A 26,816-nucleotide genomic window follows, 5' to 3' on the forward strand; every position below is an offset into this window, starting at 1 on the left:
AGCTGAACTGACTCATGGTAAGAATTTATATCAAATCTCTTCAGCAGCATCCACCAAAGCCAAGGCACTGACTTGCTGTAGATTACCAGTTCACTCTGGACAACCCAATACAAAAAGAAGTGGCGTTTCTCGTTCAAGATACAGGCATCTTGTTCACAGACATTTAAAGTTACTGAAATAAAAAGCAAGGCTTAAACAGCTTTAAAACCCAACAGATGATAATGGCTTTTCCCATGTATGTCAACACTGATTAGCAGGTTATCTTGCTCCAAGATAACCTTACTCACACCAGATGTAACAGGTGTTTTTATTTTGCCAAATCCTCATTTTAGAAATCTCAGAAAAACAGCTGTCTAGTGATGGGCTTTAACAACCCCACCAGCTCAATCAACAGCCCACCTACCTCAGGACCAAGACAAAGCCCTGCCATTCTAAGATGAACAAGGCAATTCCTCTATACTGGCTGTGAAAAAAGCAGCTCGACATTTTCTTCCTCAATACTTGCAAGAAAATAAAATGCTCAAATTCATGAATAATTTGAAATGTATTCTAAACACAAAACAACATCTTATTTGAAAGAAAACAGAGATTTATAAGCTGACTCACTAGTAAGAGTGACCAGTTTATATAAAAACCCACTACAGTGAGATTCAAAGCCAGAGACACTTCTCACTTGAGAAACCTTGAGGACTGCTGGAAATGGTAACCTCTACCACTCCCACTAAAACTGTCTGAAAACGGATCAGCTTAATAAGGCATTTTCCTCATTTGCTGACCCCATCAGCATGCTTGGACACTGGACAGGTGAGCACATTACATGGATAGGTGTACAGACTCTTGAGTATTCATTATAAGCTCAAGAGGACAGGATCCTTGCAAATTCTGTTTCCCACTTACCAGGAAAAGCAGAGAGAAGTTATTCCTACTAAGTGACATTCATAATTAAGGAACTATGCCACTAAAAACACTAACCAAATGCTGAAGTAATATCAATTCCTCCAGAGTCACCGCGGTTTCATTTTGCACAGCCATTAACTACACAAGGTAGGTAGACAGGAAAAAAACCTTGCTATATACTTTTTTTCCATGGCAAGCTCAGGAGGCCGTACTGGAGCAGTCTGTAGCCTTCCTGATTATGAAGGTTGCCATCTTGATTCTCCTCACCTACAAGCCACATCAAACTGCCACAATATGTAAGAAACTTGAGATTTGAAAGAAGTTCAGATGAGTCATGGTCAAACTCACACACAGCTCATTTACTGACGGTCATTTAAAGATACACACTTATCCAATGTCACTGCCAGAAATACCTTAAGCATTTTTTTCCAAGTAAAGCTTGTAGTGATGCCAACCCTGGTAACTAGCACTAGACACAGTAGTTTATTCCTACGGACATGCTAGTAACAGAATTGCATTGTTGTCTTAAAGTCAAACTGGGTAACTGGACAGGGTGCTAAAAAAAACCAGGAAGAGTAAAGTAGATTGTTTCAGTATATTAAGGCCACTTGCTCTGCTTCTCAGATGCATCACTATTGTCTCCGCATCAACTTGCATGGGTTTGTGTCTTAAGTCTTATATCTTCCAACTAGACAATCCCCACCCCCAATCATCTTATTCCATACTGACAAGCACAAGGGACCAGGATCCAGAAGTTAGACTCCTACGGTCAACCACAATCCAAATAATGTTTGCCTCCATGTTTGAAAAGGAGGTGCCTCTGTACAGTAGGTATGAGGCTCTCGATGTGGAAGGCCAGCCAAACGATGATGTGGACGGTGGGTCCATCTATAGCAGAGGTGTTGCCAAGGTCAGAAAGGCCAACCCCTCACAACAAGACTACATCCACCAGGAAGAAAAGGCAGGTTATAGTTGCAGGCAACTCCACTCTGAGGGAATCAGAGAGTCCAATATGCCAGACAGACTCCAAGAGAAATCTGCTACCTCCCTGGGGCCCAGGGTGAAGGACATCATTATGAAACTTCCAAGCCCAGTGCAGCTCTCAAGACTATCACCCATTATTAATCTTCCATGTGGGTGGCAATGAAGCCACAATGCATAGTCCAAGGGTGATGAAAAGAGACTTCAGATCCTTGGGACAGTTGGTGAGGGAAGCTGGGGCATAGGTTTTTTCTTCTCTCCTTCCAGGTGCAGACAGCAACATTGGAAAAAAAAAAAAAAAAAAATGCATCCAGTCTATTAATACATGGCTCTGTGGCCAGCACCACAATTTCAGGGTTTTTGAAAATGGCATGGCCTACACCAGGCATCAGATGGGATTCACTGTGCTCAGAGTGGAAAGGGGGTCTTTGCTCAGGAGCTTGCAGGACTCAGACAGAGCTTTAAACTAGATTTGATAGAGAGAAGAGTAGCATCAGGCTTCCCTGTGACAAGCTGTGGAATGACAGGACAAAATGAGAAGGACAGAGTGCTAACTAGAGCCCACAGCCTGTTAATTGGAGTTGTGCTGGATACACTACAGCACTCAGTCTCAAAGAAATGAGCAAGGGCCTCCTAAGGTAATAGGGAAGGACCAAAGAAATCATAGAATCATAGAATCCTAGGGGTTGGAAGGGACCTCGAAAGATCATCTAGTCCAACCCCCCCTGCCAGAGCAGGGCCCCCTAGAGTACATCGCATAGGAACATGTCCAGGCGGGTTTTGAATGTCTCCAGTGAAGGAGACTCCACAACCCCCCTGGGCAGCCTGTTCCAGGGCTCCGTCACCCTTACAGTAAAAAAATTTTTTCTGATATTCAACTTGAACCTCCTATGCTCCAATTTACACCCATTACCCCTTGTCCTATCACTGGTCAAATACCTCAATAGAATTCTAGCCAGTATGTCAGCTTCATCGGAGGCACAACTTAAATGTTTCTGTGCAAACACACACAACATAGGGGAATAAACAAGAGGAATTAAGAGATGTGTGTAAGCCTGCAGGGCTTATATCTTATTGGTATCAGAAAGACATAGTATGATTGCTCCTATGACTTAAGTGCCGGAATGGAAGGATGCAAGCTCTTCAGGAAGGACAAGCAGCAGAGAAAAGAAGGGAGTGTCACCTGAAGATGGATAAGGAGTTGACTGAGAGCTTATGGGTCAAAATTAAAGGGAGGGCACGGACAGGAGACATTATAGTGAGGATTTGCTACAGGCCACCAGACCAGGAAGACCAAGTGGATGGGGCCCTTTAGTAGATGGAGTAGCCTTATATCCACAAGCTCTGGCCCGCATGTAGGATTTAACTTTCTCAGTATCTGTGGGAAGCCCTCCACAGGCACCCCCTTGTTGTGGGGGAGGAGCTTGTGTGGCCTTGTGAGGTTGCAAGCTATGCTGGTGATGGCATATGACTCCAGTAGGGTCTCCCATATCAGGTAAGTCTCAATTGAAGGGTCAGACAAAGTGCATTCATGGGCAGGATGGGCTCACTAGCCTTTAGGCAACCATCCTAGAAGGACAACTCTAACTCCAAACCCAGGCAGATGGAGCTTGTTTAGCCCATCCATTTAAGACAAGGATACTCCGAGTCCTGAGGACTTCACTGTCACTGTCCAAGCTTGCTAGGCCCTGGAAGATGAACCTTAGGAGTAAAGGGTGGGGCCAGTTCCACGCACACTGCGCCTCACCTAAAAAAGCCACTGTGTGCAGGCTCAAGGGATATACCCACATTTGTAAAGCCCCACAGTGACAGGTGAGGGATGAAACAGCAGGTGAAAAGGTGCACTGGAAGCCACAGACCCCACCCTGCATGCAAGCGGCTCAGCACATTGGTCACTCAAGACTGACCCAGGAGATGACAGTCTTGTTTGGCAGCATCCTGAGTGACCAAGCAGCCTTTTTCAAGGAGAACACTGCTTGCTCCACACATGGAGAGGGGCCTAGAAAAGGTGGCCTAAGCAAAAGCCATCTCCACCCCCCAGCCGGTTGGTTATCCATGGTCAACAGGCATCTTCTGACACGGTCAAACAAAGACAAAGAGACAAAGGCATAAACATGCCTCTACAGCTTGCTCAGATTGATACTTGCATGTTGGAACATCAGAACCATGCTTGATACACAGACAGTTCTGCTGTATCAGTTCTCCTGATCGTCGTTCTGCTTTAATTGCATGAACTGTCACGACTTAACATTGACATTGCTGCTCTCAGTGAAGTTCATCTTCATGAGAAAGGCAGTCTTAAAAAACATGGTGCCAGCTACACACTCTATTGGTCAGGCAAACCAAAAACTGAAAGACGTCTCTCAAGGGTTGGCCTCATGATTAAAAACTCCATCATCTCCAAACTTGAAAATCTGCTGACAGGTCATTCCGATCACATTATTTCCTTATGCCTCCCACTACACAACAAGCAACATGTTGTTTTCTTCAGTATATATGCCCCAACGCTCCAAGCTGACCATGCAGAAAAAGTCAAATTCTACACCGACCTTGGCCATCTCACCCAAAAGGTTCCTGCAGATGATAAGATCTTAATCCTTGGTGACTTCAAGGCCAGAGTAGGAAAAAACTATGAAGCCTGGAAAGCATGGTGTTGGAAACTGTAACATCTCCTGCTAGAGTTTTGTGCTGAGCAGCAGCTCACCATCACCAACACTATCTTCCAACAGAAAGACAGCCTGAAGACAACCTGGATGCATCCTCAATCCAAGCACTGGCACCTCATTGGCAATGTCTTAGTGCACCAGAGAAATGTTTGCAATGTCTGTCATCTCTGAGCAATGCCCAGTGCAGAATGTCATGCAGACCACTGTCTTGTGCGATGCAAACTTACCCTCTACTTTAAGCCCAAACCTAAGAGGGGTGGCATCCCAAGGGGGAGGCTCAAAGTTAACAGTCTTCAAAAAGATACAGTGAGAAACAGCTTCCAGGTAAACCTTTAAGCTAGACTTCTAGATCATCCCATAAATTCCTCTCCTGAAGCGCTCCGGCAACACATTAGAAATAGCAACCTGCAGTCCTCTGAAGAATCCCTAGGGTTCTTCTCAAAGAAAAACAGACTGGCTTGATGAAAACAACCAAGAGATCCAAGAATTATTGACAAAGAAGAAAACCGCTCACTAAGCACACCTCACTCAGCCATGTTGCCACGTAAGAAAAGCAGCCTTTTGTCTTGCATGCAGTAAGCTCCAACAGAAACTTTGAGACATCCAGAACAAGTGGTGGATCAACTTAGCAGAAAAGACTGAGCTATGCGCAGTTATGGGTGACTTCAGAGGGCTCTATGAAGCGCTGAAAGCAGTGTATGGACCCACATACCAGGTTCAAAGCCCCCTACTCAGCACAGATGGCCAAATGGTTCTCACAGATAAAATCTCCATCCTGAACATTTCCAGCCTCTCTTTAGTTCCAACCACGTAGTCCAAGGCTCAGCAATTCAGCACATTACACAACAACCAGTGAAAACTGAATTGGACATAGCCCCGGCTTTGGGAGAGACTCTTAAGGCCACACAGCAGCTGAAAACCAGTAAGGCACCTGGGGTTGATGGAAACCCATCTGAAGTCTGGAAGCATGGAGGCCAAGCATTCCATGCTAAATTTCAGGAGCTCCTTGTGAGCTGCTGGGAACAAGGCAAACTACCACCAGATCTCTGTGATGCAGTAATCATCACCCTGTACAAGAAGAAAGAAGAGAAGTCAAACTGCTCAAACTACCAAGGTATAACTCTGCTCTCCACTACTGGAAAAATCCTTGCAAGAATACTTTTGAACAGATTAGTACCCACTATTGCAGAGGAACTTCTACCTGATAGCCAATGTGGTTTCAGAGCCAATAGGAGAACCACAGACACAGTATATGTTCTCAGACAGCATCAAGAGAAGTGCAGGGAACAGAACAAAGGTCTTTATGTGACATTCAGTCATTGACCTCACCAAAACTTTTGACACTGTGAGTAGAAAGGGCCTGTGGCAAACCTTGAAACAATCAGGATGCCACTCCAAGTTCCTCAGAACGATCATCCTGCTACATGAGGATCAGCAGGGACAAGTCAGATATGGTGATGCGCTCTCTGAATCCTTCCCAATCAATAGTGTAAAACAAGGCTGTGTTCTCGCACCCACTCTATTCACAATCTTCTTCAGCACGATGCTGCAAAGGGCCATGGCAGACCTCAATGAAGAAAATGGCATTTACATCCAGTATTGTACCAATGGGAGCCTATTCAACCTAAGGCCATTGAAGGCCCACACCAAGATCCTAAATCACCATAACCCAGAGTTGCTTTTTGCTGATGATGCCGCCCTCGTTGCTCACACAGAAGCAGCTCTGCAGTGCTTAACATCCTGCTTTGCAGAGGCTGCAGATCTTTTGGGGCTGGAAGTCAGCTTGAAGACAGAAGTTCTCGACCAGCCTGCACCACAGGAAGACTTCCATCATCCCCACATCACCATAGGCAAATCAGAGCTTAAGACAGTCCAGCAGTTCAGCTATCTGGGATGCATTAGTTCCTCGGATGCCAAGGTCAACAAAGAGAGACAACAGATTAGCAAAGGCATACAGTGCATTTGGAAGACCTCATAAAAGAGTCTGGAGCAATAAACACCTGAAGAAAAGTACAAAGATTGGTGTCTACAGAGCCATTGTACTGTCTGCTCTCTTACATGGGTCTGAATCATGGGTCATCTACCACCACCACCAGCGACCCCTTGAGCGCTTCCATCAGTGCTGCCCCTGTACAATCCTAGACATCCACTGGACTGACTGTGTGACCAATGTTCCTGTCATTGAACAGGCAGGGGTCACCAGTGTTGAGGCCATGCTACTGAGGACACAGCTGTGCTGGGCAGGACACGTCTCCAGGATCACCACCTCCCTAAGATTGTGCTCTGTGGTGAACTTGCCACTGGCTGCCACAACAGAGGAGCCAAAGAAGAGATACAAGAACTCCCTGAACCATCCCTCAGCTTTGGCCATATTGACTGCCATCAGTGCTCCACTCTGGCCTCCAGTTGGGAGACATGGAGACACCATCCATAATGCTGCTGCCTCCTTTGAGAACACACAGAGAATCAGTCTGGAGGAGAAAAGACAGCACAGAAAGAACTGTGCCTTGGCTGTCCCCTCACAGGAGACTTTCTGCTGTGCCTTTTGCAGCCACACTGCCTGTCCCGCGTAAGTCCATAGGACTTGAAAAGATACATCCACAGGTCCCAAGGGAACTGGCAAATAAAAATGCTAAGCTACTATCTATCATATTAGAGAAAAATCCACGAGTTTTCCACAAAAAATCCACAAACCTTTCAGACAAAACAGAAATCAGAGAAATAGGAAAAAAGACACAACTAACAGCATGACATACAAATTGTAAATGGTTGAATTACACTCAACACACATGTGGTGTCACTGCCTGCTAGAAAAACAGCATTTTAAAAGATTCAAGATATCCAACTCTGGAGTAGACAATGTCCTTTTTAGCACAAGAAAATATTACATTGCACAAATGAACAAGCAATTATAAAACAAGATTAGTAAGGAAGAACAATCTAAGTTCTGAACAGTATTACTGAAAAAAACAACTAACCAATCAACAAAACTCCAAGCACTAGACCAGAATCATTAGGATCTAGAAAACTAAACTACTTAAAGATGATATTACTTTCCCATGCATGGATCACAGCTGTTACCTAGCTCTCACATGCTAGTTACAGTTCCACTAAGAAGGGGGCAAATTTGCATATCTATGTATGTATCTATCTATCCCATAATCATCCACTGACACTTTCAGTGTTTGCTATTTGTGGCATACAGCAAGCAAAAAATTTAGACTTCCACTTCATTTTGAAGGGAGACCAGGATCAGCAAACTGATGAGAAATCTGCTTCTGGAGAAGTACTTAGTGCCCCTTCAGGGTCTAATTCTCAGCAGTGCACCAAATAGCAAAATCATTACCATTATGCAAATGCTGCCTGCTGATCTAACAGTGCAATTGTTGTGCAGTAGAAAATCAATGTGTGTATATTTTTCAAATGACTGGCATGTCCAGGCTAAAAAGGCAGATACAGAGAAGTCATTAGGATAGCAATTTATGCTCCGATTTCTAAAAAATGCATGCTGTCAACCACAGATATATTCCACACATATTTGTACAACCTCCTTTTCTCTTAAAAAGCAGTGCTGCAAGTTGCTTTATCATGGTAACGTTAAAGTTTTAAACACTGTTTAGCATACCTCACTTAAAGCAGCACCCCCAGAAAGAACAGGAAAAAGTATTCATTGTAGTAGAACACTTCAAAACTGTTCTCTTTTCTTTCTGTAACTGGAAACCATGTTGTATTTTCAAGCAGTGTCATGCAAACTAATAGTAAAATAAAAACCAAAAATCAGGACATTTCCCTTCACTCTTCCTTTGGCTTGCATCACAGTTTCAGTCATGTTCACAACATACAATAGCACAAAATTTGAAAAATAGAATTGCTGAGGTGTTTTTATGATCATTAAACACATTCTGGAGGTGTTTATTGCCACGAGCTATATTTGGGTTTGTAGGTTCCAGAGCCCTTAAATTCAATGAAGCATTTCCAGTCTTATGATCTATGCAAACTTTGTGGTGAGACCAAAAGAAAAGGACCTAAAGTGGCTTTAACTTATTTTCTGCAATGTTTAGGAGACCTAAAATTAAAATGTTACAAATCTGAACTTAAAACTAACATATATGTAGCAAGCTCACCTTGACTGGAAAAAAACCCACAACTTAACGGATGTGAGCAGAGTATTTATTACTACACCCCAGTCAAATACATATTGAAATAAATGTCTTGCTTTCCAAATCCCAGACAACTCTTGAATGTTGTGTCTTGAATTCAGAACACAGAGCAACACCACACCAAGAACACTCTTAAAAAACAACATGCATTAAAATTGTCATCATAGGCTTGATACTGATTTCCCCACAGACCTTGAACAGGTGTTATCAAATTGGACACCTTTTAAGGTTAGGCTTGCTGCCAACACTTCAGCAAGAATGTATTTTGGTGCTGTATTTTTGAGCAAAGGTTCACCACAACAGAACTGTAACCTATCCATTTTTATTGAAACATTGTAAAGCAGGAACGACAATGATTATGTGGTGCATTACATGTCTACTTCAGCAGCACTGTCTAGTGAGAAGGTGCAATAGAAAAGTTCTAAGTGAAACAAAACCACAAAATGCTGATTTCAGTGGGGTATTTAATGAAAAAAATACGTGCTGTGGCACTTTTGCCCTAAAAACTTAATTCCTTACATATCTGATCCAATTATATTATTCTCTTAAAAGTTAGTAGAATGCAGAGATGAAAACATTTGTAGCAGAGATAAAAAAAAATTTAAGATCATAAACTTCGATGCTTTCAGGCTAGTGCTGTCAAGATTTGGACAGCAGTGAAAGCTGTTGTATGGCCACTATTGCTATTAACCTTGAAATCTAAGTTGTCTTTTTTCATTTTTTTGTTTAATGGAACACTGAAAGAAAAGAAAAAAATAGCAACAGCTATATTGCAATGATTTGCCAAAACCCATGTTTCTAGCTGCATCCCTACCGGTCTTAAATGTGACAACAGTTAAGAGGTACATAGTATGTCCACTTGCAGAAGGACTGAGTTGAAGATAAATAGCTCACCTGCAGGAAAACTTTGACTTGGTGCGTTTGCCAAAACCACTATAACCCACTTTAATCTCTAGATATAGCACCTCAATATTCCTTCTGGGGAAAACTTAAATAACTGGGATTGTGCAGTAGATGACTGGCTTTTGTGGAATGAAATTCCACATTAACATTTTGAGTCAAGATACCAATGCAACGGGAGAAATAGGAATTCCAGTGTAATCTTCATCTCTGTTCCAGAACAACATGGACCACTTCAAATGCAGGCTTCTCAGACCGCCTAAGTCTCATTATAACACAACAGTTTGAGGAGCTTCTGAAACACAAACTGTTAAGTTTCATTAGGTGTACATAAGAAAGCCAACAGTTAAGCCGTTGGCGTCTGCAATTAAGAGTAGGACCACACATTATCTCTTACAGCATTTGTTTTCAATATCCTGAAAGCAACAGAGAGATATTTACTGTGTCTTATTCTATCCCTGGAGATGCTTTATTCCAGACAGCATACTAAGGCCATCTGGAAAGAAGCACTCTTTATATGCATACTCTTACAAGGGTTACTTAGGGTAACAAGGGTTACTCTTACCCAAGAAGAGTACCTTACAGGATACCCTTCCAATTTGACTTCCATGACAAACACACCCTTATTCGGGCAAGTCATAACTACACTGTCTGAGCTGAAACAGATCCAGCAGGTTCCTCTCATTCTCAGAATTAGGAAAAAGAAAAAAAGAACAAAAAAAGAAGCAAAGCCTTAATTGTGATTTTCCAAGTTTTGTTTTTGTCTTGCAAGACCACCTAGCTCTCTCCTTCCTACATGTAAGACAGCTTTGTACACACAAGAGAAGATTTTGACAACTGTTAATTTACAATTTTGGGGACTGGAAATTACCAGTCATGGGGACATAGAAGCTGACCTGTAGCCTCAGCAGGTCATCTGCTGTAACTGAGCTTTTCTAGACAATCACTGTGTTAAAGCATCATAAACAATGAGTTGAATGCACCTTAATCAATGTCTCAGTATCTCAGTAAGTTCCCCCAGAATCCAGCTCAGGACATGGACCAAAACAGCTCTCTGTCAGGCTACACAGACCATCAGCACCAACTGAACAACAGCAATGTAACTTACAAGTAACTATGGGATGACTTTGTACAAAATAGTATAACACTGGCATTGTTGAGGGTAATCTAGGTTCTTCTTATCTGGACAACTAAGAGAGAGCTCTCTTCCAAGGACAAAGCTTATTTTGCAGCTATAAACAACTATTAGAAGCAGAAGCAAATGGCTAGAGGGGAAAACAACCAAACCAATCAACCATATGGAGATGCCTCTTCCCTCAGCAAAATCTGGGTAGTTTGGCTTCCATTATAATTTTAAAAGAAAGAAAACCACTAAAAAACCCTGATCTGTCAGGCCGATAATTATAAAGTATCATTGTTGCACTGTTATTTCAAATAGTGTCCTTTGCTACTTTGACCACTGCCTGTAAATGACCATTAGTATAACTGTACTCAAACTCCCTGTGCTTATTAAGAGAGCACTATTGCACAAGCTCTCCTGTCCTCCTTTGCCATCTGCCTGTTCATTTCAATACAAACATCTTCCCTCCTTGTGTTAGCAAACAGTTCTGTAGCTGCAAGGAAGATGAAGAAACTGAGCTAGGTTAAAGCTAGCCATTGAAACTAAACTGGGCTGCCACAGCCCTGCTTTCTCCACCCTACTAGTGCTGGTATTCAAGCCAGGAAGAAAACTACTCCACAAAGTATTGAGCAAATTCTGGTCAGTATGCTGTGACAGCTCTGTCCAAAGTCTATGAACACCAAATGGCACCAAGGAATCACACCACAGCAAAAATCCAGATGGTCATTTGCTGGGGCTGGGGAAAAACCCAGTAACCTCCTTCCCTTCCCAATTTGTCATTTTTACTCTCTGCACAGAGGGAAGGGTAAGAGTACATCCAATTCTTTCAATGGTGGCAGTGCACTGGACTACATCAGGCCATTTTGTACATACTCACTTCCAAAAACAAAAAGCCAGGCTAGTTTTAACACATATCAGTCTTTAACAGTGGTTTCCATGCAGACAGCTGCTGAAGTTCTTACAAAGCACATGAGAAGGGAAAACATGGAAGGGAAAGAAGCTGACAGAGAAGAGCAGAGCCATTGTCTTCATGATCAAAGGAGCAATAAATGCTCACAGGATTGTAGTTATGCATAACCACATTTTCTCCCAAATAAGAGGGAGGGTAACATTTAAATAAATAAATAAATAAATAACCCTTGTTTGCAGATTGTGTCTCCTTCTCATTGAAGAGCCGATTAAGCTATGCAAGGACACCTGAGACCTTGAGAACTTTTTTGAGAAAAAAAACACCAAAAAAACCCAAAGGACTTTGAAAACACTTTCAACAGGAGCTACAGATTTGTCACACTTCTAAAATATTCTTTATGTAGTTTTCTCGAGTCTGTAGCAGAAAAGCATGTTAATCCAAAGGAAAAAAAAAAATACAGCTAGATCATAGAGATGGGAATTTCATATGTGTCTGGAACTTGTACCACAGATAACAGCAGAGCCCAAACCTAAAGACACAATGCTCATAGGGGTATCAGTATGCTTGATTGCAGAAATGTAACTTGTGAAGGGGAACAACACACAAGTTGGAAGTTAAGGAGCCACTAACCTACATCTGGATCTGGAATATGAGAAATCTGAATCTCTTGAATCATGTAGCTATGCAACCCTGTCATTGATCAAGGGATTATTCTAGCAGTCTTGTCCTTTCTTGTGCAAAAAAACCTTTCTTATTTTCTACTGTTGTCAAGTGAGCAAGCTTAGTCTGAGGCTGTACTAAAAGCCACATGCTGCTTACTAGTTTTCCAAACTGATGAAACCAAGCTACTCAAATATAAAGCCTGGTAAAATCCAGAGCCTTGATTCAAGAGTTCAAGAAACATTTTGCTCCTACAGCTAAGAATTCAAAAAAACCCAAAACCAACCATTAGTTTGTCTCCCAGGTACCTGTTATAAATTCCACCACTATAGCATACAAGTTCTGTAGGGCATTAAGATGTGCTTCTAATACCATGAGAAGTATTTCTATAGCACAGGAGGGAACAGAAGCACAAATTCAAACACACAGCCTCAACCTATTTTACCCAACACCCCAGAAATATTCTTCAGAGAAGCCTAGGGGAAAAGAATCCAAGGGGCTTTGATTGTTTTTCAAAACCCAAAATAAAATATATCCAAACATATGAGATAATGTCTCTAAGACTGAAATCTGACTGCACTCTTCATCACCAAACTTCAAATTTATCCATGGTTAGCAGATGCTCAACCTGAACACAGTTAAAGCTTTTTGAGAATTCTATCTGAAAAGTTCAGTTACAAATTATTTGAGCTGGGACATCACAGAAATATACGCAAACAAAAACACAGCTAACAGTTCTTCCTATGTAACCTGAGCAACTAACCCTGCATAACAAACTTTTAAAACTTACTATATTACAATAGCATGAAGTACCCTAGTGGTCATGGCACCAAGCTTGCCTGAATTCATGAAGCTCTCAGGCACATGGTATGATTCTAGGCATGCCCTACACAGGCACAAGAGTTGGTGTGATGAGCCTGATGGATCCCTTCCAACTCGGTACATTCTATTTTAATTATTTTAATGCTACCTTTTTAACCCATTAGAGAAACTGGACTGTATTTTCTAACATACTCTCCAAGCCAGAGCACTTATTCAACAGAACGATACGGCCATACAGCTTTCTGCAGTTTGATACAAAACTGTACAAGGCATGTAACCAGCAACTGCTGTTTGCTGATGCATATGTAAACTAGATATCTTGGGAAATAAAAAGCCAAGGTGAATGCATTTTGTTATACAAAAGGATTCCCTTTAAAAAATATTCTCAGCTGATAATTGGCCAGTCTTTTTGCCTCCAATAGGCCAAAAAGCTATCATGAATAAACTAACCACACACACAAGGCATTGCTTGTTATTGCTTCTTTTACAAAAACATTGCGATGAATAATCCTATTTTTTTCTACATTCAGTATTTTCTACAATAACCATAATTTATTTCAAGCTCAGAAGAATGAGCCTAATGACAGATCATTTAAATATCTGTTTTTTCTTCACTTGAAATTTTAAATCTGAGATCTTTCCCCCTGTTCACACTATGTTGTGGTGGACAGTTTCACAGGCTCTCAATGCTGCAGTGCTTTCCAAAACTTAAACTTCATATAAAACATTGCATACTTAGTGCACAATGCGCTTCAAAGTCAAGGCCATAAAATATTACACATTCTGAACACCAATATGCCTTGCAATAAGCAAGAGTGATGAAAAGAGAAGCTAGCACTACCCCCAAAAGATGGTCCACCAAAATTCAAACTCTGAGGCTGTCAACTGCCGTGCAGCAGCACACTGAAGGCGCAGGTATTGCCCTCGCACTCGGGTGAGTAAGGAAGTGTGTGGAAAACACCCTCCGACGTTTTCACCACGCCCCACTCTGCAGGGCAGGTCCCGAGCGAGCATCCCCGCAGACGAAGGTAAGACACCCTCACCCCAGACCAAGTGAAGTGTGGCCCCAGCAACTCCTTGTGCGGCAGCCCGTCCCCCTCCCGCGACCCACGCCGGCAAGTTTGGTGCGGAGACCGTCCTCGGGCCTAAGCCTGCCATCACTTCGTCCAGCGGCCGCCAAAGCCAGGGACCCGTGATGGCCCAGCCCCGAGGGCTCCCCACCTGCCGATACAGACGGAGTCGCGTAGGCCAGAGGAGCTGGGCCCCACCGGCCCCACTCCCAGAAAGAGGAACCCCAGCAGCCGAGACCGTTAGCATTGCGAGACACCAGCAACCGACACCCCCTTCTCCCCTCCCGACTGTTACCCCTGCGCGCCCCCCGGGGCCTCACCTCATCTGCGGGCGGCAGGGGGGCGACCAGGAGCCGCCAACTCCATCAGCGGCAGCGAACGTATTTCGAAAGATCCGCCATTTTCAGTCCGTCACTGCCGCCCCCCGGGCCCCGCCCCGCCCTCCCCCCCACCGCACCTGCCCCCGTCGCGCTGCCCGGCCGCGCCGCCCCGCCCCGTCTCGCCTCCGCGCTGCCTGCTGGGCGCCTCCCCCGAGCTGCCTGCAGCCAAACCCCGACTGCTTCCAGACCGGCACCGAAGCGGGGAACGACGGCAGGTTTCGCACACACCCCTGGGGTTCGAGGAGGAAGCCTCGCCGCCGGCCTCCCCCGCGTCGTTTTAACCCCACCGCTCCCATGCAGCCTTGGGCGCAGCTGAGCTTGCGAGTGACGGCGGTGAGACCCATTCAGCGGTCACGAGTCCCGGCAGAGGAGCTGATCGGTCCGGCTATCACCACAAGCCCAAAGAGGTCGGCGGGGCCGCCCGGGAGCCCGCCCAGCCGCGGGGAGCGCGCCCAGCGGGGCCGGGCCTGTGCCTTCCCAGAGGGATGCGGCTGTCAGCACTCTGCCCCTCCCTCCTGTGCTCTGCCTCTCCCTCTCCACCGGCGGGACCATACTAACACCCCCTTCTTCGTCCTCCTGCCGTCGTTTCCCAGCCTCTCGCACTCACCAGGCGGGCGAGCGCTCTTCCTCCTCCGCTGCTCCTCGTCCGCCTCTCGCCGCCGCCGGCCCCCTCCTCTCCGCTACAGCGCCCGGCGGCGGCGGGCGCGCCCGCGACGAAACCGCCGTGTTTGTTCAAAATCACGCGCCCCGCGCCATTCCCCCGCTACATCCCATAATACTGCGCCGCCCTGGTAACGGCCGGCGCAGCGTCCCGCGCGCACCGCCCCGCGCTTCCGGGCCCGCCCCACTACGTCGAACTGTCCGTTTCCGAGGGCCTACGCGCCCCTCCAGGCGATCCCAAACTCGCCCCCCGTTGAGGCTACTGGCAGGCGCGCACACCCCCCCCAAACGCGTTTCTATACGTATGGAGACACATATATGAATATATATACATATACGTGACGCCCTAAGGTCCTGGCGGACGTGTGTGCTGCACGCTCCCCAGCTTTATTCCCGCGCCCGGGCTCCGCTTGTGCGGACGCCCCCTGCCACGTGATCTCTCGGCGCTGCAGCCTCTCTAGCCTGCCAGCGGCGGGGCTCTATGGTAGGAGGAGGTCTGTGGCGCGGTACGAGGACGGCAGCGGGGAGGCGAAGATGGCGGCCGCGGTGAGGCAGGACCTGGCGCAGCTGATGAACTCCAGTGGTTCTCACAAGGACTTGGCGGGCAAGTGAGTATCGGCTCCGGCTTCCCCATTGTGGGGCGTGGCGGGTGAGCGGCCGTCCGGGTAGGATGGGGGTGGAGGGAGGCTGCCGGGCCTTGGGCGGACGCGACAGCTCTTGCCAAACGGCCGCATTTCTTTAAATAAAAAGAAGAAAGATTTCTTATGATTCAGTAATTTTAAATTAGTTTTTCCTTTCTGGCAACGGCCGGGTCTGCGCTGGGGGTGTTGAGGCGAGCGGAGTTCCGGCGCGAGGCCCGAGGCTCGTACCCGGAGCTCCCCCGTCTCTGCCCGTCCTCCCTCAGAGTTCGTTCCCTTGCCCGTCTGCTGCGCCAAGTTGGTGGCTGGGTGAATTTATTTCCTTCGACTGCTGTAGATATGTCAGTAACGTCGTTATCATTATTCGTTGTTTTTATTAAGTGGGTGTTTTAGATGGCATACCTTGGGGTTTGGGCAGTGCAGTGTTACATGGATTGGAGGGTTCAGTGCATCTATCGATCAGGCAAATAGAGTTCTTAAAGTCTCAGACCCGTTGCTTATTTTCTAGATGCACTGCTTCACTTCTGAGAGTTTTGTGGAAAAACGTAGAAATGTTCCCCTCAAAATGTGTCTTCAGTGTGAATGTAGCACTTCATCAGTATTGTGTGAACTTAAGGCCCAGGCAAACCTCATTTAGCTCCATGAAGCATGAAAACTAGAAATGCTATTTTTGCAGGAATAATAATTAAAAATGTATAGTCTGTGCCTATGTTCATGTCAGCTAGCCATAACATATTGTTTACTTCCCACTCCAAACACTTTCTCATTCTCATTGATTTTGAACATTTGACAAACTTTATTAATCATAATCCATGAGTGACATAGTTTTCATTAGTTTTTCTGTGCATTGTCCTAGGGATGTGTTTGTTTTTATTTTAACCTTCAGAATGGCACATATATTCCCAGCTTACAAAATTATGAGCTATGTTATCTTAGAATCTAGTGATGGGATTCGAGAAGACAGATACCAATTCCAGGTGAGTATTCCTGATGTTTGAACACAGACATTTTGGAAAATTGCCACCTTACAAGTACAGAAAATATAAGTAGGCCCGTGGCACAGAAAATAAACAGGGAAACAGAACTTGTTAGTAAAAAAATGTGCCCTCTGAGTGATTTTTTAAAAATTATTATTTTTCTTTAAATCTGTGTACAGATATCGTCAAATACTGGAAAAAGCCATTCAGCTGCTGGATGTAGAACAACTAGAAGCTTTGAAAGCTTTTGTAGAAGCAAGTAAGTCCATTTAGTATAATAAGTTGCACATTGAGTGAAGCCCAGAGTCTGTGAGATTGTGTATTTGCCAGCTCGATGTGCGGCTATTTATATGTATGCTATTTTTGTCCAATTGGAACTCAAATACAAGAGCAACCATCATCACTACATTCAGAAGTTAAGGGACAATGGACTTGTTAGATGTGTAAGTTATTAAAACTTCCTCACCTGTCAGTGTGACAGTGTTGGAAGGTGGAAACATGAAACAGTTTCTCTGAACGCTAAAATTGCTGCTGGATGCCAAGCACTATTTAAACTAGCAGCCCCTTTTTTCCCCTGTCTCAAGTTAGTTTGAAAAATTGCCAAGAAGTAGCAGTTAGGAGGGGGTTAGTGTTGCACTGGAGATATAGTTTGTGAATACGTCTATAAATTAGACATGTTTTAACAATTTCAAGTTGAGAGTAAACTTGATGATATTTATCTTAAGATTTACTTTGTCCAAGATGTTTCAAAAACTGAGAACAGTGATTCTGAATGAAACATCTCACTAAACTATATATCATAGTGAGAAATTCTTTACTGTAATCTGTCAGAATTCTGGTGATGCCTAGTGTAAACTGTTTCAGAGAGAAAAAAGTTCACCTTTTAAAAACAAACAAAAAAAAACCCTTCAGATAAACACAGATTTTAAAACTTGGCATATTAAAATTCAGTATAAAAGCATCTGACCACTTACGGTGAAGGCACTGACAAATATTGCATCCATCTTGTGTTTTTCTTCCATGTATCTTCAAACCAGTGGTGAATGAGAATGTCAGTCTAGTAATCTCACGTCAGCTACTGACAGATTTCTGTACCCATCTTCCAAGTCTTCCTGACAGCACGGCCAAAGAAATTTACCATTTCACCTTGGAAAAGATACAGCCTAGAGTTATTTCATTTGAAGAGCAGGTGAGAGATCAGTGCAAGTGGGTTTTGGTTTGTGGGCTTGGCTTTGGGGTTTTTTCCCTTATCTGATGACTTCATTGTCTTTTAAAAAAACTGTTCAAAACAGATATTCCTGCCTAGGGTCTGCTTTTCTATTCCTGTACATCTGAAACCTAAGCTAAATGCAGAGAATATATCACCTTACAAAGAATATGGACTTTGTCTCCTCATCAGACTTTGTCTATTGAACTGGAAGAGGGGAGATTTAGGTTTTAGGTATTAGGAAGAAATTCTTTAATGAATGAGTGCTGAGACACTGGAACAGGTTGCCCAGTGATTTTGTGGATGCCCTGTCCTTGGAAGTGTTGAAGGTCAGGTTGGATGAGCAACCTGTTCTATTGGGAGGTGCCCCTGCCCATGCATGGGAGTTGGAATTGGATGATCTTTAAGGTCCCTTCCAACTCAAACCATTCTATGATTCTGTGGTGGTCAGGATTCTCAGTATATAATTCCTCTGCTATGAGACAATGGCTTCTTTCAATGAAGCAATACTTCAGGTATTATTGAGACACAGCCTGGTACTCATTGTATTGCATTTTAATCAATGGAACAGGCAGGTGATATAGAAAGAGAAGTATCTTGACCAGTAGCTTTTGTTTCAAAATAAATATCTTTGTGCAGGTATGCGTGTGTGTATTTTAGTCATAATCATTTTACCAGCAAAAAGTGTGTTCTTGAAATCCCACTAGCTAACTAGTGGATATGCTGCAGTTTTATTTTTCAATACAATTCTTGGTTTTCTTGTATATTTACCATCATCTGAAAGTTCTTATAGAAAGTGTTTATATTAGAAGCCTTTAGGATCTGGTATTTAAGAAGAAAAGCAGTTCAGATTCTGCCATGATTTGTATTTGTTTCTCTTGATCTTTTGTCTTTTTAAGCAGCTTTTATTCTGTCCTAGCTGAACATGCTTGCCTTTATGTTTTAATGGTTATGCATGTATTAAATTCAAGACATCAAATTATTTTTTTAACTACACTTCTGCTTGTGAAACCCAGAATATATGCACTGATATTTTGCCTTCTGACAGCTGCTCTACCAATTAGAATTTTTTACATAAAGATCTAATCATAGTTCACCTCATATCTCACAGACATTGATATGAGTTAAAACTTCAAGAAATGGCTTGTGAATCCTGGTGCTCCAGAAGGCTCCAGAATCCTCATTTCACCTTTTTAATAACTTTATAAAAGGTTTCTGCTTGTTGTAAGCTGAAGTGGAAATGCTTCAAATCATCACTCATCTTTAAAAAGCTTGGTACTAAAGCTTGATCCAGGACTCAGGACTCCCTGTGTAGGAAGAGTTGTGCACATACAGATTGCTGTATCTGGGAAGCTGGGTTATTGGTTGAGGAAATCCATGAACAAGAACAAATACTGTGAAGGTAAATACAGTACCATTCAATTTTTAGAGCATTTGCTATTGATTTTATTATTGGTTAGGTTGCTTCAATCAGGCAACATCTTGCATCAATCTATGAGAAAGAAGAAGATTGGAGAAATGCAGCACAAGTATTGGTGGGGATCCCTTTGGAAACAGGGCAAAAGTAAGTACTGTGCCAGACACAGTCATGTGTTGTTCAGTATACTTGATCCCATTATACTTAACTAGACCAGTGAGTGAGGGTCTTGGGGTTGTCTGTTTTCCCAGAGTTTCAGTAGCTCGTGCCAGAACTACTACCAGATGACAAAATAATGTTGTCTACATTAAACAGTTTAGTGGGTCAGAAACAAGACCAGAAGTTTTTCACTGTTTTATTAGTCTTGTTGGCAAACAGCCTTTTTGGTAGTATTTGACAGAAGTGCTTCTAAAGTTATTGAAACGTTCTTGAAAGGCGGCAGTTCTTCTGCATGTTTGCCTTTACAGTTCAAAATTAAGATCTGGTTTGAAATTGGATGCTAATGAATATGGTTGAGGTTTTGTGTGGGCTTTAGTTTGTGGTTTTGTAATTCGTTTAAGTCTAGAACCCTTGCTGTTACTTTGTTCTTTCTGTCCTCTTTCTCTGTTTGCATGTAGAAGGAATTGATGTAGGTTTTGCCTGCTTAGCAACTCTTTGTTCCTCTGCACCTTTGGTTCTTAAGTGGCTCATCACTTACGACAAATTTACAATTCACTAAAACCAGATTATTAGAGTGTACGTTTGTCTTGGTGGACAACATTATTCCTACTGGTGTTTGTATGATCCAGTTCTATATTGGCATTCATCTCAAATTTCCTTACCCTGAACGGAGATTGCTAATTTTTGTGTTATGGGAGAAGAAAGCAGGGTAAAGTGCTTAGGAATCTATAATACATGTTTAGAACAGAGAAGAGCAAGTGTAGTTGTGGAGCAGCTCTTAGAACTTGCTTTTCTGTTTTTTTACAGACAATACAATGTAGATTATAAACTGGAGACATACCTGAAAATTGCCAGGCTGTATCTGGAGGATGATGACCCAGTTCAAGCAGAAGCTTACATTAATCGAGCTTCCCTGCTTCAGAATGAATCAACTAACGAACAGCTGCAAATCCATTATAAGGTTGTCTAACTTGCTTTATTGTTTTCTATTTCTAAAAGAAAATCATTCCACAATGAGGTGTTTTTATGCAATATGACTAAAACTTTTATAATAAGAGACAAAGGGAGAAGCTTATAAATGGTTTGGGGAGTTTGAGAGACACATCTTAGCAATAAATTAAACTGGTCATTCCTTATGATTTAGAGGGCTGTAAAGGGTCCTTAATTGCCATCTTTACTTATTGAAGATAAAAGTTAGGTTTTAAAACATCTGAAGTATTGTGGAAAATATTACCTTCATCTTTGCCTGTAAATGTAAGAGGGGGGAAAACATCATGTCCAATATTAGGGACAACAGAAGCCCCATGCCCAACAGTAATTAAATAGTAAGTGCAACCCCTAAAAGTAGCTTTAAATCTCAAGTAGTAAAGTAACTTCTGACCTTTCTCTTTGTTTGGGGCTTTACTGTGTACATAGTCCATATGCTAGGTTTTCAAACCATTTGAATAACTGAGACGAGCAGTGGTAACTAGTGCCATTCAAGTGTGGTAGTGTTTAACATTGTACAATGCAAAGCAGATGTGCCATGAGCTGTAATTCAAGGTGTGGGAGTTTGTTGGTTTTCCCTTTTCTATTTTTCTCCCCCCATGCTGTTTTAAGATCTAGAAATATTTTCTGTAAGCATTAGAAAAGCACAAAGGAAGATGAGAAGAGATATCAGATGCTGTTACAGTGCTGAAAGACAAAAGCAAACACTTTAAACATATAAATTGCTACCTAAGTGTTAGCTTAATGTCAGTAGCGAAGGGGAATTGTATATAAGGACAACATCAGCTATACAACTTCTTATTTACATTGTTTCTGCCATTCAGACATTTGGAATATTTAATACATGAATAGTTCTGGGAAATGCACTTTGAATTGCTTTCTATACTAGCATAGCAAGGGCTTTAGCAAGTCAAGATCTTTGAAGTCACAAATTTCCCTAGGATGCAATAGAGCAATATTTAGGGGAACAGGCATTTCATAATGGGATAATTTATACACACCTGTATTATGCAGCCACCCTTGTTAGTTTTCTTTTTCTGAGATGTACTTACTTTTTAGGTTTGCTATGCTCGAGTTCTTGATTACAGAAGAAAGTTCATTGAGGCTGCCCAGAGATACAACGAGCTCTCCTATAAGAGTATAGTCCATGAAACTGAGAGACTGGAGGCATTGAAGCATGCTTTACATTGTACTATTTTGGCATCAGCAGGTAAAATACACATTCTATTTTGTATAATAGGTGTTTCATATTCACTGAAGCAAATCAGCTTGTGCATTACTTGTGGAGAGGGATTTTGTCGTTAAGATGTGGTGAGGAATCCAAAATTGTGAAGACAGTGTCAAAATTACCTTCTGCCATACTATTAACTCAGGATTGGACTACTTTTGTGTCTTTGGTGGCTTCTTGGCTAATGATGCAAGGGATAAGGAATGAGAAACAGTGTTTCGGAGCTGAGAACAGAGTTCCTTCTTTGGTAGAGCTTTTTGTTGTTAATTTGCATGTATTGAGAAAAAAAGATAACTTTCTGGGTTTTACCTCTAAATATTCAAAGCCTTGGTGATCATTTATAAGGATTCTTACTGGCTCTCATAGGACAACAGCGTTCCCGCATGCTTGCTACACTCTTCAAGGATGAGAGATGCCAACAGCTTGCAGCCTATGGGATTTTGGAGAAAATGTATCTTGACAGAATTATCCGTGGAAATCAACTGCAGGAGTTTGCAGCTATGCTAATGCCTCACCAGAAAGCTACTACAGCTGATGGTATGTATTTTCTCTGAAGCCTCATAATGTTTGGTGTTCATCCACAGGAGTTAGGTTTGATAGTGCAGTCTAGAAGTGTGATGGAAAATAATTTATATTGTTTATATGATCACTATTTTAAAACTATTTACCAGCATGTTGTCCTCATGAGTTTATTATAGTAGTTTAATAATAAACTTCTCATTAATAATAAACTTCTGATTAATGTTTTGAAATAGTCTTCTTGAAGGTAACATGTAAAAATTTTGTTTTTCTGTCCATACACAGTCCTCTTCACTGAGCCTCCCTGTATTTCCAACTTTGCCTCATATTTTTAGTCTCTAAGTTCTAAGGCATTGTTACAAACAGGATGCCTAGAAACACATGGCAAGCATCTAGGCAGCAAATGATCTGTACATGTGATAAATTTATTTGAATGGTTTCCTGACTTGACAGGGAGGGGATGACTTGAACCTCACTGTCTCTAAATTGTTTTCTGATCCATCTCACTGACATGCTTGTCAGTGGATGGAAACTCTGAGCAGTGAGAAATAATTTGAAATAATGGCTTGACTAGAATCCTAAACACACTTGTCTCAATTTCCTAAATTAGGGGAATTTTGAAATGGAAAAATACATAAGCATGAAATACCTCTTAAACAGGAAAACCATCCTAGTGAACAGTACTCATTGATTATGGACAAATAAAAAACTGTAATTGCAGAAATGAAAGGTACTTACTAAGAATAAACTGCAGTCTTTTCATTGAGTCATCTTGTTTATTTTTAACCTGTACTGTCTGTCCATGTAAGTTAAAAAATGCAGGTTAGTTGGTATTTAATGATGTACTTACCTTCATCTAGCGGTTAAGGGGTAAATGAGTTAAATTGTTAAATCAAGAAGATTCATCTTAGAAATTAGATGGGAGTTTATTGGTGTACAGGCATAGTAAGGTTAATTGTACCCTAAAGAGCTGTAATGAGTAAAAAAAGGTGGTGGTCTTTCTGTTTGGCAAGCTAGGAAAGGATCCCAGGAGATCAGACTGCCAATTCACATGTTGGGTGTTGTAGCAAAACCTAGGGCTCCACTTGATTATTCTAGAAATGAAATAAAAGTGTTTAAGCTACCTCTCTTAAAATCACCACATGCCATCCATTTCTTATTGTTCACTTTTTGCTGTGTAGTGTAACACTGATGCAACGTGGATGCATCTTGACCTTCTGCACACGGTTGGGGAAAAAAAGTGTTTTCCATCTGCTGTACTATATAAACCAAGTATTTCAATGTTATAGTAATTATTTATTATCTTTTTCTCATCTAACCCCTAAGGTTCCAGTATCCTGGACAGAGCTGTTATTGAACACAATTTATTATCTGCAAGCAAACTTTACAACAACATTACTTTTGAAGAGCTTGGAGCATTACTAGAGATTCCTGCAGCTAAGGTGTCGGTTTTCTACATCTTTTGTAAAAACAAGGAGCACCAGAGATGTGAGAAAATAGCTGTAATAATAATGGGAAATTTTTTTCAATATTAGGAAATAATTGAATAATCCATATTATGTGGAAGGTTAAGTATCTTGCATATCCTATGAGAAGGAATGGTACGAGATGTGGAATAAACAACAGTGAAATTAGATGCCACTGATGGTACATGTAATGATTTTATAGTGTTGTCCATAGGTTCCCACCCTGCAATGTTTGGACATGTTGAAAAGCCTGTAAAGACTGTTAAGTCTTAATAATTATTAACTTCTTTCGGAAGTTAAATACCTTTCAGAAGCTAAAATCTTTTTGTTTTCATTATTTCAGGCAGAAAAGATAGCTTCTCAGATGATAACTGAGGGTCGCATGAATGGATTCATTGATCAAATTGATGGAATTGTTCATTTTGAGAGTAAGTTTGACCACAGTAATTTTATTTCATCAGCACCATTCAGACAGCTTTTTGAGTTGCTGCCTTACAGAATAAGGAAATAAAGTTTCTTAGTATCTTGCTGTGACCAGGAGGTGGCAATTTGCCTTAATTGAGAACTACAGTTGATCCACTCTCCCTACTATGCACTCACCTATAGGACAGTGTGAATTTATTCCATCAGTCTCCTAGTAGGAATAAGGTCACTGTTCAGAAGTACATTTCAGTGCAGGAGTTAGGCTTGTAACAGACAGACAGAAGCATTGTAGCTCTTGAATAAAGAAATTAGCATGATGTAGCTGCAAGGAAGGCTTCCTCTGCAAGAGAGTGAGGGCAGTGGCAGAAGAAGGTTAGCAGTTAAAAAGGCAAGGGGATTGCTAAAACTTACTTTGTTTTGTATGGGTTGGAATTTTTTTTTTCCTTGCTTTTTTTCAGCTCGTGAAGCTTTGCCAACGTGGGACAAGCAGATTCAGTCACTGTGTTTCCAGGTTAACAACTTGCTGGAGAAGATAAGTCAGACAGCCCCAGAATGGACAGCACAGGCAATGGAAGCCCAAATGGCTCAGTGACCGTGCAGCCTTTGTCTGAATGGAGGCAGTAAACTGCCTGCTGTGCTGGAAGAAGGGAACTGAGTAGGATTGTGAACCAAATGAATAACCCACCTTCATTTCCCCACCTTCTACTTCTACAGTCTTAGAACACAATTAGGTGATACAGTTTGGTGTGATAGTCCCCTGGTTTTCTGAGCATAGAATGATGCTGTTGCTGCTTCTGCATTGCACTCTGCTGTCCTGAAAGCTGTGGTTTCCACATAGAAAAAGCTGCAATGTCTGCAGCAAGCTTTGGTTTAGATATATTTAATTTTATTTTTTTTACCTCTGTATTGCTATCACTTCGTAGCCCGTTATTTCTTATTATGCTTGTCCTGATGTGAAAATATAAGTGATATTTTCTTTTAGTTGTAATTGTTCTAATAAAGGCTGGAATGAGCCACTGGGTTTAAGTGTTGCAGAGACCTGTTTTGTTTTTTTTTAAAGCGGTAACTTGAAATAAGTTGTTGTTTTGGAATTTTTAGTTTTAGCCCTTGCAAATGTTAAATATAAACTTGGGGTTTTTCTTCTGTTTATAAACCACAAGTCTGAAATCTTAAGTGAAGAAAACACTGACCTTTCTTCTGCATTGGTGCAGCAGGGCACATTTACCTATGCTGAGAGATGGGGTGAAGAACAATGTTCCCAAGAGAGCTTGTTGCAGTGATACTTTAAGTGATCAGACCATAGCACATGCCAAGAAAGTAAGCCAAACATACTCTTTGTTTGGTTTTCTAGGTCAGCATGAATTGGTAATTTTACAAATGTATCCATAGTGGGTTTTGGAACTGGAAATGTAACAGGAGACTTGACAGGTAGGGATTCTGTACCACAAAAGATTAAACGCTTTCTGAAACTGGAGTGGCTGGAGAATACTGTGCAGGTTACATTTGTTATGAGATACGATGAGGAGGTAAAGGTGTCATGTGATAAACAGGACTAATTTGAAATGCTTATGTATAGCAACAAAGTGGCCCTTCTGATATTTATCAGTCTGGAGTTGTGGTCTTTACCCATCCTTATGATCTAGCAGATAAATGAGTCACCTCATACAACTTGCTGGAGAGGTTTTCAGAGAGCTCTTCTTGTAATGGAGAGCCAGGCAGAGTTCCATCAGTAGCTATTCCTGTCCATAGGTTAAGTTTTAGTTTGGGGTGATCTCATTCAGGTTGTAATTCCAGTTCTGATGTGAATTACCTTAGCTCCTCTTATTTCAGTCAAGTAATAATGCTATTAACGTGTTTTCAGTCTAGGTTCATTCTAGCCATTTGTCTCAATCAAATCCTCAAAATCTGGAGGATGTTGATGTCTTCTGGAGTCAAAGATACTGGCTTAATCCGGAACTCCTCCTTGATTTTTATTTTGCCTTTTAAAAATGTATTTATGCATTTAGATTTTTTGTAGTGGTTAGAATTTTAGAAAAGCCGGGGATCTTGTGAAAGGTGGTTTGTATGATGGATCTCTGTCAGCCTGGTGGGTGGTGTATTTTAGTACAAGAACAACTGGCCAAGTAATCATGACTCCCAGTTTGTAGTATCCTTTAGTTTCTGTGGAAGGGGGAGTTGTGAAAAAGCAGCTATGTGAGCAGGAAGGAGCTGCTCACCGCTTGACAAGTTTACTGTAGAAGAGCAGCAGTGAAAGATCTTAGAGATCCTTATTACAGACAGAGGTTGGGTAGCTGTTGTTCTTCAGTATAAACTGACATAGTCCAGTATAACGGTCTGTCTTCTAAGGCTGGTGACTGGCACTCCAGATGCTCACCTCCAATACTCACAAGTGTTACTTTTCTTGCTAAATAGCATCCTGCATTATCCTCTAACACAGCAGATATGAATAATTTATTTGCTACAGGAGAAATTCTGGTATTTCAGTAGATGGCAGTAAAAGCCAAGCTGACCACAAGCAGGTCCTGAGGGCACCATAGACAGCTGTCCTGCCTTTTCTAAGTCAACAGTG

At 42.1% G+C, this 26,816-nt stretch overlaps 2 protein-coding genes across 12 annotated transcripts in view; one reads left to right on the plus strand and one right to left on the minus strand.

Moving 5' to 3' along the window:
- Window positions 1–15,316, minus strand: part of LIN54 (lin-54 DREAM MuvB core complex component) — a 42,687-nt gene extending 27,371 nt beyond the window's left edge. For 7 of the 10 annotated variants that reach the window (XM_071753578.1, XM_071753577.1, XM_071753574.1 and 4 more), the window contains exon 1: window positions 15,174–15,316. The gene's annotated coding sequence lies outside the window, so the exon portion shown is untranslated. Of the gene's footprint in view, window positions 1–13,084; window positions 13,102–14,506; window positions 14,614–15,173 lie in introns of those variants that run through there. The other 3 variants (XM_071753575.1, XM_071753571.1, XM_071753573.1) reach the window with 2 other exon arrangements.
- Window positions 15,317–15,412: 96 nt separating this feature from the next.
- On the plus strand, window positions 15,413–25,283 carry COPS4 (COP9 signalosome subunit 4). 2 transcript variants are annotated; one of them, XM_071753581.1, is made up of 10 exons: window positions 15,413–15,834; window positions 17,021–17,100; window positions 17,879–18,030; window positions 19,509–19,612; window positions 20,432–20,585; window positions 21,671–21,821; window positions 22,206–22,376; window positions 23,685–23,800; window positions 24,168–24,252; window positions 24,706–25,283. In XM_071753581.1, the coding sequence occupies exons 1-10, from the start codon at window positions 15,761–15,763 to the stop codon at window positions 24,837–24,839; spliced, it is 1,221 nt and encodes a 406-aa protein (XP_071609682.1). In that variant the 5' UTR covers window positions 15,413–15,760; the 3' UTR covers window positions 24,840–25,283. The 2 variants fall into 2 exon arrangements, with proteins under 2 accessions (XP_071609682.1, XP_071609683.1); XM_071753582.1 differs by having other exon boundaries at window positions 15,584–15,834; window positions 22,185–22,376; window positions 24,706–25,086.
- The last annotated feature ends 1,533 nt before the right edge of the window (window positions 25,284–26,816 follow it).

Source organism: Heliangelus exortis, chromosome 10, assembly GCF_036169615.1.
Source record: "Heliangelus exortis chromosome 10, bHelExo1.hap1, whole genome shotgun sequence".
Classification (NCBI taxonomy): Eukaryota; Metazoa; Chordata; class Aves; order Apodiformes; family Trochilidae; genus Heliangelus; species Heliangelus exortis.